General features: G+C 34.0%; 1 protein-coding gene across 1 annotated transcript; it reads right to left on the bottom strand.

The window, feature by feature from the left end:
- Nucleotides 1-14,654: 14,654 nt before the first annotated feature.
- Nucleotides 14,655-15,185, bottom strand: LOC126260467 (gustatory and pheromone receptor 32a-like). The gene has a single exon (XM_049957794.1). It carries the CDS (start codon nt 15,183-15,185, stop codon nt 14,655-14,657), a length of 531 nt encoding a protein of 176 aa, XP_049813751.1.
- Between the last annotated feature and the right edge of the window lie 1,619 nt (nt 15,186-16,804).

Here is a 16,804-nt window from a genome sequence, read left to right as displayed (position 1 = left end):
AACAATATGAAATTCCACAGTGTGACTATTTGGTAAGTAAATCTGCAATACAAGATTGTTAAAGAAATTTGAAGAACAGGTTGGAGTTAGAAAAGTAAAAAAATTTAGGGAGGATGAATTAAAATATATCTATGCTACAAAGCTACATCAACCATAGTGAAGGTCAAGTTTTTGGATTAAGACATGTTAGCAGATTGAAATTTGGTGGTAAATTACCAGTAAAATTTGATTAAGGTACATTAAGACTTCGTGGTTGGACAAATGAAGATATAAATTGACTGATCAAACCTTGAACTAAAAAACAGGTACCTGTTATTTAAATATGGAAAATATGAATAAAGATGCTGTTGATTTACCAAATTATGGGAATATTTAGAGTATTCAGGAGAAATACATTCTGAAAAAATCCAAATAAGATCAAATCAATTAGAGGTATTAAATGCAATAAATTAATAAAAGAAATTGTTGGTATCTATTTCGCTACATTAAAAGCGGATTTAAAATCAAGTTCTGGTAAAAGTTCGATAAAGAAATATACAGAAAAATCAATTGGATATGTTTGGGTGAATGATAATAGAGATTCAATTGATAGATTATTTGTAATTCTTGGCAAAGAATTACCTGGAATTAAAAGTTATTATAATGCAAAAGTTTGGCTAATTCAAGCATTAGAATATGAATTTAATGATCTCATTTTCAGTAATTCGAAAGGGATTTTGAATAAATTGCCATCTTCATTTAGGGAAATTGAAAAGCACAGATAGGATTAGTAAACTGAGCTTCAAATGATTTATCAATTTCAGAGACACATCCACCAGGCTAATTATACTGGTGACTTTTACCAAACTAGATCAAAAATTAGCACATAGCAATAGAGGGAGGCACTGATCTGTTAGACAAAGCATGCAACAAACATGACATTGCATAAAAAGATAGTAAAGGTTGAGAAAATGGGTGGAAACAATTAAAGGAATACAACTTGCTCAAAGGGAAGAACACATGCTTCTGAAGCATCAATTGGAGAAAAATTATCCACCACACCAGTTAGAGGAATACTGTATGGAAAGAGATAATCATAAATAATTGTCAATGATAATGGTTGGGGCATATAAAAACCTAATAAATTTTTTATATATATGAATAACTTGAGCATTGATTATTCTTTGCTACCTAGTGCCAAAACTAAATCAAAATCAGTTAAAATTATACTCAGTAATGAACAGTTACATAGTGCAGATAATGTTTTAACAGCTGCACATAAATAAACAGAAACATAAATGAAGTTTCAACCGACCTTATAGAATAACTAGTGATAATCTATAGATAACATTAGTAAAATAGGTTATAGTAAAATAGATTATTCAATGTCCAAAAAAAAGAATGAAGGTTCAGGGATAGCAAAAGAAGTGGGGTGTTTTTGCCATTACTGTTGGCTGTGTTAGCATATTTACCAACTATTGGTACACTAGCAAGTAGGGAAGCTGGTAGTGCAAAAGCAGTGAAGAACAAAAGAAGGACTAAAGAATAAGAAGAAGAAAAAAGTCTCAATTTGGCAAAGGAGAAAAAGGAACTGGAATAAAATGAATTAAAAAAATAATCAATTACTATCCTATTGCATTAAGTAATTATGATATTAAAAAACTTGCTACGATATTTAATATTAAACACTTTCATAGTGTTTCTGTGATTGATAAATTAGTTAGTAAATCGGAAAGTATTACATGCAGAATAGTTAATTTTGATACATCTGATAATGTAGGTCATAATTGGTTATTCTATTATATGAATAATGATAAAGATATGTATTTGATTTAGTTGCTGGTATCAGACCAACAACCAGTTCAACACCTGGGAAAAAAAGGACTACACAACAATACTCAGAGAATACGAATTTTAATAAATAATATGCAGTAACCTGTGTGTATTTGCTATACCACTATTAACAGATAATTATAAGTTAAAGGACGTTTTGCATATAGCAAATGGACATTTTTGAAAATAAGATGTAGCAAAGCAGCTCGAAGATAACTGTGAAAAACATTGAAAAATAAACTTCAAAAAATCAAAAAGAATGAGAATCAAAAACTGAAGTGTATCATTCAAGTATTAAAAAGCAAATAAATTTAAAAAGTAGATTAAACAGTCATTCAATGATTTAAGTGCTGCTTAAAATATGTGTTTAAAATTAAAATTATTAGTTGATAAAAATATAGACAATATATCTAAACAAATTAAAAAAGAATTAAGTAACAATTCTGAAGAATCTAAGATATATTGATTAATAAGGTAGAAGAATTTTAGATATAAAAGTTCTTTAAATTGTTATGATAGAATTACCAAATATTAGTTAGTAACTAGGTGACTCATTATTGTTGGTAAACCTATGTACACAAGCATATTAAAACTTTTCAGCATTTATGTCACACCAAGACCTCTTAATGAAAAAGTTATGCAGATTAATCATGATAACTATACCCCTATAACACATACCGATATAAAGATGAAAAGCGTCAATATTATTCTTACACTGGTTTTAGGTAGGTGTAATAATCCAGAAAATATTGTACATGTGAGACAATTATGTTAATTTACTTTTATAATAGAAAATGAACAAAAAAAACACAGTTTCGAATACAATTTTGGGCTTACACGAATTTTTGTTGTTATAAAGAGTGTAAAGAAATATTTGAAATTTCTACATCTACATCTACATCCATACTCCGCAAACCACCTGACGGTGTGTGGCGGAGGGTACCTTGAGTACCTCTATCAGTTCTCCCTTCTATTCCAGTCTCGTATTGTTCGTGAAAAGAAGGATTGTCAGTATGCCTCTGTGTAGGCTCTAATCTCTCTGATTTTATCCTCATGGTGTCTTCGCGAGATATACGTAGGAGGGAGCAATATACTGCTTGACTCCTCGGTGAAGGTATGTTCTCGAAACTTCAACAAAAGCCCGTACCGAGCTACTGAGCGTCTCTCCTACAGAGTCTTCCACTGGATTTATCTGTCTCCTCCATAACGCTTTCGTGATTACTAAATGATCCTGTAATGAAGCGCGCTGCTCTCTGTTGGATCTTCTCTATCTCTACTATCAACCGTATCTGGTACGGATCCCACACTGCTGAGCAGTATTCAAGAAGTGGGCGAACAAGTGTACTAAACCTACTTCCTCTGTTTTCGGATTGCATTTCCTTAAGATTCTTCCAATGAATCTAAGTGTGGCATCTGCTTTACCAACGATCAACTTTATATGATCATTCTACATTAAATCACTCCTGATGCATACTCCCAGATAATTTATGGAATTAACTGCTTCCAGTTGCTGACCTGCTATATTGTAGCTAAATGATAAGGGATCTTTCTTTCTATGTATTCACAGCACATTACACTTGTCTACATTGAGATTCAATTGCCATTCGCTGCACCATGCGTCAATTCACTGCAGATCCTCCTGCATTTCAGTACAATTTTCCATTGTTACAACCTCTCGATATACCACAGCATCATCTGCAAAAAGCCTCAGGGAACTTCTGATGTTATCCACAAGGTCAGTTATGTATATTTGGTGGCTCTGGTATTACATTAAGTGTATGTGATAAACTATATAAAGAAAATGATAGTAATCAATCTATAATGGTACACAAATCAAACTTTCTAGCTGTAACACTGAAAGATACAACTACAACCCTACCAGTTGAGGTAAAGTTAGTTATATTTGGTGAAATAATTGAAAATTTAATAAGATCATAATCTATACAAATAGATAACCAAATACAGTGCTTGATGTGCAGAAAACTTACAGTTACACATAATCCTCACAGAGTAGTAACTATGAATGGAAGACAGAGGACTGATGTTGTTTGAATTGTTTACAAGACTTAAAATTTACATTTAAAAAAAAAAAAATTGTAGCTGACAATCAGGCTGTCCTTGAGGAAAAAACTAGGAATTACTTACACCGATGAGAAAAAATTATAAAAGTGGAAATGTTATTTCACTCAGTATAGATGATCTATGGCAAGCTGATCTAGTAAAAATGGATTCTAGGAACTAGGAACTTGAGAGGAATACCAAATATGAATAAAATGCATAAATGTTCATTAAGTGCTACTGATATTTGTCGAAAATTTTGCTGGACTGTTTGTGTTAAAGGTACAACTGATAGGAAAATGGCTGGTGCTTTTGAAGAAGCATTCAAAGTAAGAACACAAAGATATCAGCAAACAGATAATGCTATAAAATTTTACAATACATATTTAAAGAGCTCGTGAAGATATATATCTTGAACCATTGCTCAACTTTCTCAGAAATGAAAGCTTCCTTGCAGCAAGTTCTAATAGAACACACAAATAATATGTGGCAAAAATATCATTTAAAAGTAAATTGTAAGTGGATAGCTATATTCTCAGGAATATTTGATGAATACAATAATGCAAAACACTGAACAGGAGAAATGAGTTCAATAGAAATTAATGGTAAAAACTGTAAGCCAATTATCATTGTACTTAGTGATAAACCAAAATTTGAAATAGTAGATAACACAAGAAAGAGTAAATTTAGAGGAATTTTGGAAAAAGGACACCCATCCAGATGATCAATAGAAATTTTTGAAATTGAAAGTGTTATTCACTCTGATTCCATCACAAATAAATTGAAATCATTAGGTGGACAAGAAGTGAAATGAAGTTTTTATGAGCAAGAACTGCACAAGACAAAATATCCTGATTCCTATATTATTGAGAAGGTCCTGAGGAAGAACTGAGGTACAGCACATGTTAACTGATTGGGAATTGATAATTCACAAAATGATTGGGTACAAAAAATAAAATTTCTATTTAATTTTATACTATAATTTCTATATAATTTTATACCATAAATGGAATTTGTTAATGAAACTTGGAAACTGTTTTCTATTGATTACAATATTAGTTATACTAAATGAGTTATTAAAGAAGATGAGTACACTTTGATATTAATATAAAAGTTAATAACAGTTATTAAAGGTCAGAATAATTTGAGAATTTCAAATTTGAGTTGACTCAATCTGATGCATTTAGTGAGTTTTGTTTATTAGATGTATATAAAAACTTTATAAATGTTTCATAAAATTTAATTATAGCAAAAGAAATTGAGTTTTCACTTTTACTAATGAACATTTATTTTATCAAATTCTTCTGGTGTCCAGCCATTCATAAGATTAGCATTATTGTGCCAACAAATAATATTCAGTCTTTCATGCCCTTGTACAAGGTTACTGAATTGGCATCATGATTAACTGTTAACTTTTCTTCATAATTAAGATGATTATCTCTAGTAATGGTCAATTCACATTGTTAATTTCTTCTTTGCCCTAAAGTGACATAATAATTATATTTGCAGTTGGCATTGAATAATATTAAAAGAGCAGATGTAGGTCTTACACACTCATTGAATGTGTGAGGAACAACAGGAGATAATAAGGTATCTATTTCTCTTTTTGTCTAGCATTATTTCAATAGCATATCGAATATTCCATTTAAGTTTTGAATGTGATCTTTTCGAAATTTATTTAAATTTTCCAAGTGAGTTATTTGACCCTGATAGGTCTCTTTCAGAACTTTCATTTATTTCCTTTTTAATTTTATATTTTCCTTGTTCTGCAATCGATGGTAAGGCCTCTTCATGAACCTAGTCTTGAAAACTTTCTGCAAAATGCATCTTGTATCTCGTAACTAAAGAATATAGGTCAGGTCTATGGATAAAATTTGTCGATTTTTGTATGTATTTAGGCAGCGAAGTCTCTTCATATTATCCTATCTTTTACGATAGGTTTCTTTAACATGGAGTTTTATAGCACCTTGAGAATGAACACATCATAAAAGGTCAGCAACTTGATTTGCATAGAAACAAAGATTATTCTTTTCATCACTTATCGCATACACTTGCTTATTATTGTACGAAAGGTTATTGTTGACAAGGTGTAGGAACAATTCCATTTGTACAGAATAAAAATGTATTAGATAAACTATTTTAAGGCAAATTCTATAACAGGATCAGCCAAAATTTCCTTGTAAATATTACTTCTCTTCTCATTTATTTCCTCAACATCATTTGATTGCTCACTTAATTTATCAACAAAATAAGATGAAAGATGTTGAAGTGCAAGTTGCAATTTTTTTACTTTATCTGGTCTGTGTACAGCAAAATTAATACCAAGCATGTATTCTAGCAATTTATAATCTGTTTTCATATTTTACAAAACAAAATGCTTTATCTGCTTTAGACGTTCCACTATCAAACTGGATACTTTTCCTGGGATATTTAGTCCCAGTTTGAATTGTGTAGTCCATTGATAGTGATTGGGCCAAATATCGCACGAAATAAGCATCAAACGAAAACATTACAAAGAACGAAACTTGACTAGCTTGAAGGGGGAAACCAGATGGTGCTATGGTTGGCCCACTAGATGACGCTGCCATAGGTCAAATGGATATCAACTGCATTTTTTAAAAATAGGAACCCCAATTTTTTTATTACATATTCATGTAGTATGTAATGAAATATGAATGTTTTAGTTGGACCACTTTTTTCGTTTTGCGATAGATGGCGCAGTAATACACACAAGCGTATAAGTATGTTGTATCACGTAACATTCCGCCAGCGCTGACGGTATTTCCTTCCTGATACATTACCTGTGTTAAAATGGACCGTTTACCAATTGCAGAAATGGTCGATGTCGTGTTGATGTATGGCTATTGTGATCAAAATGCCCAATGGGCCTGTCCTATGTATGCTGATCCGTATCCTGGACGACATTCATCCAAGTGTCCGGAGCGTTGCCGGATAGTTTTTTTATTTAAGGAAACAGGAAGTTTTCGGCCACATGTGAAACATCAACCACGACCAGCAACGTATGATGATGCCCAATTAGGTGTTTTAGCTGCTGTCGCGGCTCATCCATATATCAGTAGCAGACAAATTGTGCGAGAAATATATACATACCAAAAAGTAAATAGCCTACGTCCATCTATTTATTAGATTATGATATGCTGTGATATGACTAATGCTGTAGTGAAAACAACCTCTTTTGACAAAACAATTTAATTCGTTAGATAAAAAATCTACTCATTTAGCAGTGGCAGAACACACACATAATTGACGGTTGTAGCTGGAGAACTTTCGGAGGCAGTGGCTCCTTCTTCAGGCAGAAGGGATGAATAGCATGGAAGAATGGTGAAGGAAAAGGATTCGAGGGGTCTAGGAAAAATGGTAGATTTCGGGAAAGGCTTTCCTTCTTACCCTGTGCGGTATGTCTCCCTGAGCCGCGGTTCACGGTGACTTTCTCGAATTCCACCCCTTTTCCTGGAACTCTCTAGTCCTTTTCTTTCGCCACGATATCAACCTCTTCAACCCGTCTGCCTGAAGGAGGAGTCTCTGGCTCTGAAAACTTGCCATCTTTTGTGTGCGTGTTCTGCCGCCGCTTCGTGAGTAGGTCTTTCATCTATCCTCATGATTTAGTGAGTGCTATTTACACTGTTATTAAGTGGACTGGTAACAATACAGATAACCAGTCACACACAATGAGAAATAAAGGAAGGCTTTATACGTTTTGGCTTCAGTGATCTGGTCTACAGTACTAGAATGGACATAACAGGAACACTGTACAAAACATCTGTGGACAGGATAAAATTAATTGACAGCTGACGAAGTATCTAACTGAGAGGTAATTGCTAGTTGCAGGTAGTTGTACATCACTTACATACTGGTAAATGACATGTACAGGAAATGTCCTGAACATTTGTGACTTCATAACAACTTGTGGTGAAATGATTACATAAACATACAATAATACCTAGAAAACGAATAAACATCTTGTAAGAAACACAAAGACGATTACATTACTCGCAGTAGAAGAGCTGCGACATATAGTTGAAGAGATCGCCATATACGTGGCAACATGGCTGTGCAGGCTCCCAGACTGATCGACTCGCTGTTGTCAGTGTTTCTCGTGTTACTATAGCACATGCAGCGTTAATAAAGGTCTTTTTGTGGTCCAACGGTGTTGGAACCTGCTAGTACACAAAATTTTTCACCTTTCCCCAGACAAAATACCCCTGGGGGTGTCATAACAGACTGGTACCATCCCCAAGTGTGTATGTATGTCGATAAATAAACCATGCAATGGGGAAATAGTTAACCTACATATCACTATTTGTGACAGGAATCCCTATTATTACTTTCAACACTTGCACTGGGGTCTGTAATAGTCACCTGTTTCATGTATTTCAAGGGTCAACTTCGCTTTGCAATTTATCGTCATGTAACTGACGTATTGCGATGCAAACAATGCCATTCCTTTGGTGATTTTTCATTTTACCAGTCTTTTAATAAATAATATGTGGTGTCCATTTTTTAAAAAAATAAATTAGTGCCTAAATAATGTTTGCTTGGATTTGAGGATGTCTCATAGTATTTACTTTCATGCCAATAATAATCGTTTCTCAATGTATGTTGGTATTCTAGATATATCTGCACTGAAACGGTTAAGTGGGCCAAGCTGTATACCATATATATTTAAAGAAATGTGTAGCGACTTTCTCTGAGCATATTTGGTAGGATAGCATGTAAAAATCTGAGGTAACTCAGTCAAAAACTTTTTGAGACTTTTATATATATTCGTATACCCCACAAATTAAAAAGTAATGTAGCCGGTATGTGTCATAATATTTATTAGAGAGTCATGTAAAAATCTGAAGTACATTGGTCAGACACTTTTCCAGGCTTTTGGTAACAGCATTTTCCATACAAATACAAAAAATTTATAGGCCATGTCTATCTGCCAGTATCGTGTAAGTTTGAAGTAAATTGGGTAAGAACTTCTTGAGATTTTTTTAAATAGCAACATTAAACAACCACTTGTGTTTATTTGGTAGTATGGTTTGTAGATTAGAATGGGTATGGGGTACCTATCTTATAATGATTGCTCTATCTAGCGAAAAGTGCCTTCCTTCGCTGAGTGATTTCATTTCTCCTTTCTTGAGTTGCTCGTTTCTTCAACTGTGCTCTTAGTAGATTGTAAAAAACTTGTGCTTATCGTTTTCTACATTTCTTAATCCATCCTTAGATGAAAGTGTTATGGACAGAGTCTTGTCTTTACCTCTTTCATATGCTTCCCTACTTTTCTCATAAAATCTCATTGTATATTGTTACCTTTTATCTTGAAATATTCCTTGTTTTTATCAATTTTTTTTCGAAAACTTGCTTGTGAAGGACTTAGTAAAACCAGCATCATCAATCCTGTATGCCAACAGTGCCATTTTGAAGTGCTGACAAATAACCATTTCTATCTGTCACTTATTTCAGTATGCTTTTGGTACTTTTTTGTAAACCTTACAACTTTTAAAATGCTTTTCCAAATTTAGAGAAAAATATGTCTAAAATTTGTTTCTAAGTTTAAAATACTAAATTTCTATGCTGAATAAAACACAACTAGTGTCACCTTAGAAGATTTCTCTAGTAAGTAATTTACTTTAAATTTCTTTGTGTACTTCATACATTAAATGTGTGTTTAACTTATCAATCTACAATTACAATGAACACTTATGAAAAATTTGAAGTCATCCTAAGACATATCACCTAAAAGACTTCCACTGATCTCCATGTTTTTATGGAAAATTGAAAATAGTTTAGTTTCAGTTTTTCAGTTAGTTATATGTTCCATGGATCATTTGTCATAATACATGATAATGATGTGCTATGGGTCATTGTATGTTCACTTCACCGATTAATTTGTACATACCTTCACATTTTGAAAATTTCTCAGTTTCTTATTTCTATTTATTTATTTATTTCCAAAAAGAAAGATGTCCAGTTCTGAGTTAGTAATTGTTATCCACAACCATTTACACATTACAGTAATAGGAATTCTTCAACAGTACAGAAGGTGTTCTTACAGAGAAACTTCCTGACTTCCTTATCAGATTTTACTATACTGTCTGCCAGACACTTTGTATCATTGGGTAGTCATCAAACAGTTTTCTTGTAGCATTGTGCACCACATTTTGTCTTAATAAAAACCTTAAAGTGGAGCAACGAATGTTATTTTTCTTGCTGGTACTGTAAGTACATATGTATCTCATTTTCCTTGTGAGCTGTAGTTGATCACTTACAACTAACTACATGGGAGGATAAATACAATGAGAAGTATTGATCAGAATGCTGAACTCCTTAAACAGATGATCTTGGTTGAACACCACATATTTTTCTTAGAGTTAATTTTTACGAAACGAAGACTTTCTTTCTTATAGATGAGTTAGTCCAGAGTATTTTTCCGTATGGCATTACTGAGTCAAAACATGCAAACGCCAACTTGTCGATCTCTCTTTCCCAAAGATCTGCAATGATTCTAAGTGTGAATACTGCTAAACTAAGTTGTTTTAGCTCCAAGGCATCCTTTTTCCTATTTTAAATTCTCATCAATATTGGCCCCTAAGAATTTTGAAGTTTTCACATTATTTATTAAGTCCTCACCTTTTTACACTTATGATTGTGGTAATACCTCTAGATGTGAAGAACTGAGTATATTATGTTAAGAGTGAGACCATTCACAGAAAACCAGAGAACCATACATTTACAAATCCTGTTCACTGTTTTTTTTTGTTTCCATATGTATGCTTCGATTGATTACAATATTAGTGTCATCAGGAAAAACGACTAATTTTGCTTGTGTATACCAGATGAAAGATCGTTTCTACATATAAGGAACAGTAGCAGACCTATGACTGAATCTTGGGGAACCCTACAGATGAATTCTCCTCAGGTAGAATTAAACCAGTGGACTATATTGCTTGAATTACTATATACAACTGTCTGTATTGTTTTGGTTAGATAGGGCCCTATCCCTAGGTTGGCTGAAACACCATCTCATGAACCATCAATTTATCTAGCAGAATACTGTGATTCACGATGTCAAATGCCTTAGAGAGGTCGTAGAAAATAGCAAACTGCGCTATTTCATTGTTTTATACTTGTGAAATCTGGGGATTGAGTGTATAGACGACATTTTCCACTCTAATAAATTTTGGAAACTGATGTCAGCAGTAAAACAGGTCAGGAGTTACATATCTCACTCATCAAAATGGGGTTTAACAATGGCTTATTTCGGTCTTTCTGGTAAAATGCCTTGAGTTGGTAATGTATTACCTATTTCAGATAAATCTGGGCTCATTACACGAGAAGAAATTTTTGGTACTCCATTGCAAACACCATCAAAACCAGATGAGCTCTCATTTTTGGGAGAATGTATCATTTCCGCAATTCAGAAGAAGCTAGTGATACAATCATATGACTGAATTTTATGAAAGTTCGTTATAACAAAACACAGTGATTGTGCTGTTGAACAATTTGTTCCTAAGCTTTATGCAATATTAAAGAAATGATTATTAAATACATTTTCTACATGTCACTCATTATTTGTAGCCATCCCATTCAGTTAAATCATGATGATGCCTTGTTAAGTGGTGTGTTGTCCTCTCTCTTGTTTCACTAAATTCCATATAGCCTTAGGAATTTTGTCGAAAGTAGTGGTTCCTGGTATTATATGCCGTCCCTTGATTGTTTAATAACCTTTCATAGTAATTTCATTAATTCACAACTGAATTTGTGGTCCAGGACTTAACGTACTTCATTTTACTACTGTGTTTAATGCACTATCGTTTCTGTAAGCAAATTATCTTCATCACTAGACTACCTTATTGAGTACTAACATTTATTGATTTTTCTATTTATTAGACTTATTTGTACTTTTTAGAGCTCTTGCCTGATGCCAAGTGTTAGGTTTCTGTCATTTTTTTCAGTAAGGAGGTTCCTTATGCTACTTGCTGAAAGATGATGTGAAAGTATGGTACCATCACATGGCAAGATGTTTGATATCAGTTATTAATTTAAATTGTGAAGTTATCGATCTGCCACATCATATGATGTGTATTACAGCTACCTCTCATTTCGTCGAGCTCAGAAGTACGAAATACATAATCTGTGATTGCAGATAATGCTTTTCAGTGGACAATAATTGTCGTTACTACACACAAGCATGAATATTGTAATTGCAGTGGAACAGTCTGGCAGTTGAGTCAAAGTGATGCACTATCCAGTACTTTGGACTGTTTAGCTAATGAGTTCATAAGACGGTTATTCGCTCCACAGTCGGTTACCATATAATTTTCTGTGTGTACGTGATTGTTAACTTATTGCAGAACATGAAGCATGGCTTAGTTGTGTTTAGGTAAAAGTGTTCATACTTCTTGAGTATCGGTAATAAAACATACAGTTCTTGAACATTTAGCAGTCATTGTTATTAGTTGATTCTGTCATCATCTCTTCCCTGAACAATCAACAGTTACAGTCAGTTACTTATTAAAATCATGGAGAAAAATGAACGAGAAGTTATGTAATATAAAATCCCAGACATGTTATAACCACAGCCATCCATTCTGCCCATATTGGTGTGCAGTTTTTGTCACATGATACTTTGTTCATCTTGAGTATCTGCTCTTTAATTTCTGTATATTATTACATTATTACTAATGCTATATTTGATTCCTCTTTTGTTGATGTGTGGTAGTTTCGACTAAACTTCTGTAGTAGTACGAAGTGTTTGTCTTTCTTACCATCCCTGAAATACATGCTTCACACTTACCATGGTGGAGTATCTTAACTATTGTTTACTCTTTATTCCATGTTGCTGGAATCTTGGTCTATTTGTTTATGGATATAAATGTGCCCTTGCAAGTAAAAACTTACTCTTTAAGCTTTTATGCATGAATTACTGTCAAATTTCACTGTCTAAAAACGAAATAGTTTCACTGTTTGTTAAGACTAGCGCATCGACTTCAATAAAATTACATAACAATATATATAGGAACCCCACCCCAAGCTAGAAAAGTTAAAAATGATCGTTTATATGTTATTCCTCTGTCCTAATTTAATCTTTCAGTTAAAAATGTTATTAAATCGAGAGTTCCACCTTTTATTAAATTGGCGGTAAAAGCTTCTGGATGTTTCAGGAGGGAGTATTGTTTTCTCATATCGTCAAATTTACACCAAATGCTTCAGTTTAGTGTTTCATTACAGTTCAATTACTTCTTATAAGCTCCTACATTTGTCTGTAGCCAAAATCTAGTTCTGCCAAATGAAACCAACAAGTAAAGGACGTCTGATTGCTGTGCCCTTTCATTTGAAAGATATTTCAAATTTATTTTAGCAGCATTGTAATATACAAATGATTCCACATACCAGTTACATATCTTGCACGTGCAACATATAAAAAATTTAGTTTTCTATACAGTATACAGTACGCAAACTGAGCAGAATGTCATTATGTTTTCCTGTTATTTTCTGCATAATTCATCTGCTGCCTTTTATCAGTTTTGCTAACTATACAGACTTAAGAAAAGTCAAGTAAAGTCATCGTTGGTCTGTTCAAATTTATCTCTTACTGATTAAAGTTGTACTGTATTAGTCTTCCTCTACTTTATTTGCAGTTGTACAATATTACTTACATTACTGAGCTACAACGTCACTTTCTGTAGCTCTCCCAGATTTGGCACAGCTAATACAATAAGATCAGCTAATGGCAGATGAGTTTTATATATATATATATATATATATATATATATATATATATATATATATATATCTGTATATGAAGCAGTACTAGGAAAAAATGTATGCACTTCAACATTCCACAGTTATTTTGAGATGCAAGAACTTAACAATGAAAATGTATTAGTCAATAATTGTACTTATGTTCTAGTTTTGCCTTCTTATGGAAAGAGGTCTCATTAATCAACACGAAATACACACTTCACAAGCAATTGGTCTAGAGCCATAGGGGATTAGCTGAGCGGTCTAAGGTGCTACAGTCATGGACTGTGCGGCTGGTCCCAGCGGAGGTTGGAGTCCTCCCTCGGACATGGGTGTGTGTGTTTGTCCTTAGGATAATTTAGGCTAAGTAGTGTGTAAGCTTAGCTACTGATGACCTTAGCAGTTAAGTCCCATAAGATTTCATACACATGTGAACACTTTTTTTGAATTGGTCTAGAGATAATTAACCATTACATTTGGTGTACTGGCTTTATGTGGGACACCTTGCATAATCACATTCACGTAAGTTTCTCACAAATTTCTCTTGCTCCAAGCTGCTATGCTAAATACTAAAATACTTGTAGTAACACGGATTTATGAGAAAATGTAATTAATGTCTCATAAAAAGTAGGCGATACCACTTTCCCAATAATTCATCCATTAGTAGCATAAATTTGTGACATAAACATACCTCATCACAGTATGCCAAAGCCAAATGTCGCTGAATATGTTCGTAGACACCAATCATGAGGTACCTATTGTTAATATTATACGCATATAATACCAGAACTTCTCTTAAAATTAGTATTTTATTATAACACTGTTTCCATGCAGATGGCTAAGGATAATCATTTGCTCACAATGGCTATGTCGAGTTTATTAGCAAAATATCTTATTTAATATTATTAATTTTTAAACGATACAGAGAAAACATATGAGTTTCACTGATAAAATAAATCGAGAATTGTTTTTAAGATAATTCTCAATACCTGTTTACAAACTGCAAGTCATTACTCAGCAACATCTACAAGCTACTTATCCTTTTCAGAAAGTTTGAACTGGACAAGGATGACGAGGTACGTCGTCACAGCCGCCACGATGCCCTTCAGCAACGACAGATCCAGCGTGAAGAGCCCAGCTGCACTGTAGTGGATTGTGCTGCGCACCAGCTGTTCCCCAAATAGCTGCAGCTCTTCCTGACAACGACAGCCAGCAGACAGGGGCAGCAACTGAAGTTTGGTGACCAGCCGCTGTGTACGATTGGCTTCTTCAACAACTACGTCACTGCTGTAAGCTATACTGAAGAATCGGCAAACCAGCATCACAGTCCATTGCAACAATATAACACAGTTATTCAGTGATGTAGATGACATACCATTTAATTGTAGCAGCAAAACCGTGATTGTGTAGAACAATGCGACAATATTAACGAAGGAGCAAGTCACTTCTAAGAGGCTGTATAGACCATAAGCACTGTTAACAATTTTTGTGAGATCGCTTAGGAGGCAATAGATTTTACGAAAGTTTTTCACTGATGCACTACTATCAGTTTTCAGGGACATTCGATTACAACTTTGTCTGTTGTATGTAAGATGATTTAAAGATACATGAGCTTTAGAGACTACTAACGTTGACGGTAAGGGATATTCTCTGATAAACAGATCACCATTACCTTGTGTGTTTTGTTTATATAGCGAAAGTTGCAATGTTTCAAAGATCTTTATATCAAGTTCATTTTCTGAGCAAATGTTGAACACTTGCAACAAATTCTCATTCAGCTGAGCAAAACGTCTTCCCACAGCCTGATTAAGAACGATAAACTGCAAAAGTACAAAATTTCTCATGAGATGAATGATATGAACATGTATTTCGGAAAATCGTACTGTAAATCCGTTATCCCAAAGAATGTTACCATACAGAATAGCTGAGTATGCGATTACTACAACTGTTCCTCTTAGCAGAAGAGTATTCAGCCGAAGGTACTCAGTCGCCTCATCGCTACACAAAAAAGAGCCAACAAAAAGCAATTTTTCGAAGAAGGGGTGAGCGTCGATTTTTTTAAAAGTAGAATTCCATAGAATACATGCCACAGCAGCAATTGATCCGAATGCAACACTACACATGTAAGTATACTTTGTAATGCTTTCCACATTTTTGTGGCCGTCAGTTAGTTTCCACACTATATCACAAATGACAGAGGCAAGAAGAAGCAGTGCCACAAATACACTGTACAACCTTGTCTTGTTGCGCACAATCACCCGACCACTTACACTGTCGAACGAAATAGGAGCAGTGCCAGTCGCTTTACACAGGAAAAAGAAAATTCGAAATTCTGTGAACAGTTTTCTTAACGCGTACATCTGCATAGAATCTCGTCGCGCCAAACGACAAGCCCTTTGTGAGTGAAGCGACGCATAGGCGAGTAGAAATAGCCACCCACTGCGTTCCGAGTAATCACTTCGCTTTTTCTGTGTTCATTACATGCCAGTCAAGAAAGCGAAATTTGTTTGTTTATCGGAAAGAAAACCTTTTCCAATCTCTTCAAGGTAATCCCTTTGTGTTAGTCTTCTGTTGTCCAAGAACAATGAATCGCTCGATTTTACTTCCTAAATATAGTGTCAAATTAGTCTAGTGCAATACGTTTACGAACAACTGAATTCAACTCTCTTTTCTAATTTGCACATATAACAACTGCTTTCATTCTCATGATGGTTTATCATTTTGAATGCGTGGGTAATTTTTTGGTAATAGCGTCTGGCATTTATATATAATCAAAACCTTCGCTGTCGCTCTCACAGCAGGCTACCAATTGCGACACAGATAGGCTGCACACGTCAGGAAAGTCATAACCTTTACTGTGTGATCTTATAAAAAGAGTAGTTGTACTAAGATTTCAAAATATATTTTCAAGGAAACGTAGACCATCCCCCGGTTCCGACCAAAGTGTTCAGGTTGTCCTTATGTGTAATGCAAATGCCAAGATAGTAAATTACTCTCAAATATTCATCGTAGTGACTCATACTTCGTTAACATCCACCTAGCTTGTTATTTGGCTGAAAAATACCCGAATTTATAAAGGGTCGTTACTCGGACACATCACTTTACATTTGGGATAAAAGTAAAAAGAGACCATGTAAAATAAGTCCCTTACATTTTGTAGTTATCACACCTATATTTTGAT

The sequence above is a fragment of the Schistocerca nitens genome, chromosome 5, assembly GCF_023898315.1.
Source record: "Schistocerca nitens isolate TAMUIC-IGC-003100 chromosome 5, iqSchNite1.1, whole genome shotgun sequence".
Taxonomy (NCBI): domain Eukaryota; kingdom Metazoa; phylum Arthropoda; class Insecta; order Orthoptera; family Acrididae; genus Schistocerca; species Schistocerca nitens.
Note: the sequence above shows the minus strand (reverse complement) of the source record. Positions and strands in the feature narration are given on the sequence as shown.

What these genes read in the sequence shown, in the direction of transcription:
- LOC126260467 (XM_049957794.1), bottom strand. Translation starts at nt 15,185, where the DNA reads ATGTCCCTGAAAACTGATAGTAGTGCATCAGTGAAAAACTTTCGTAAA.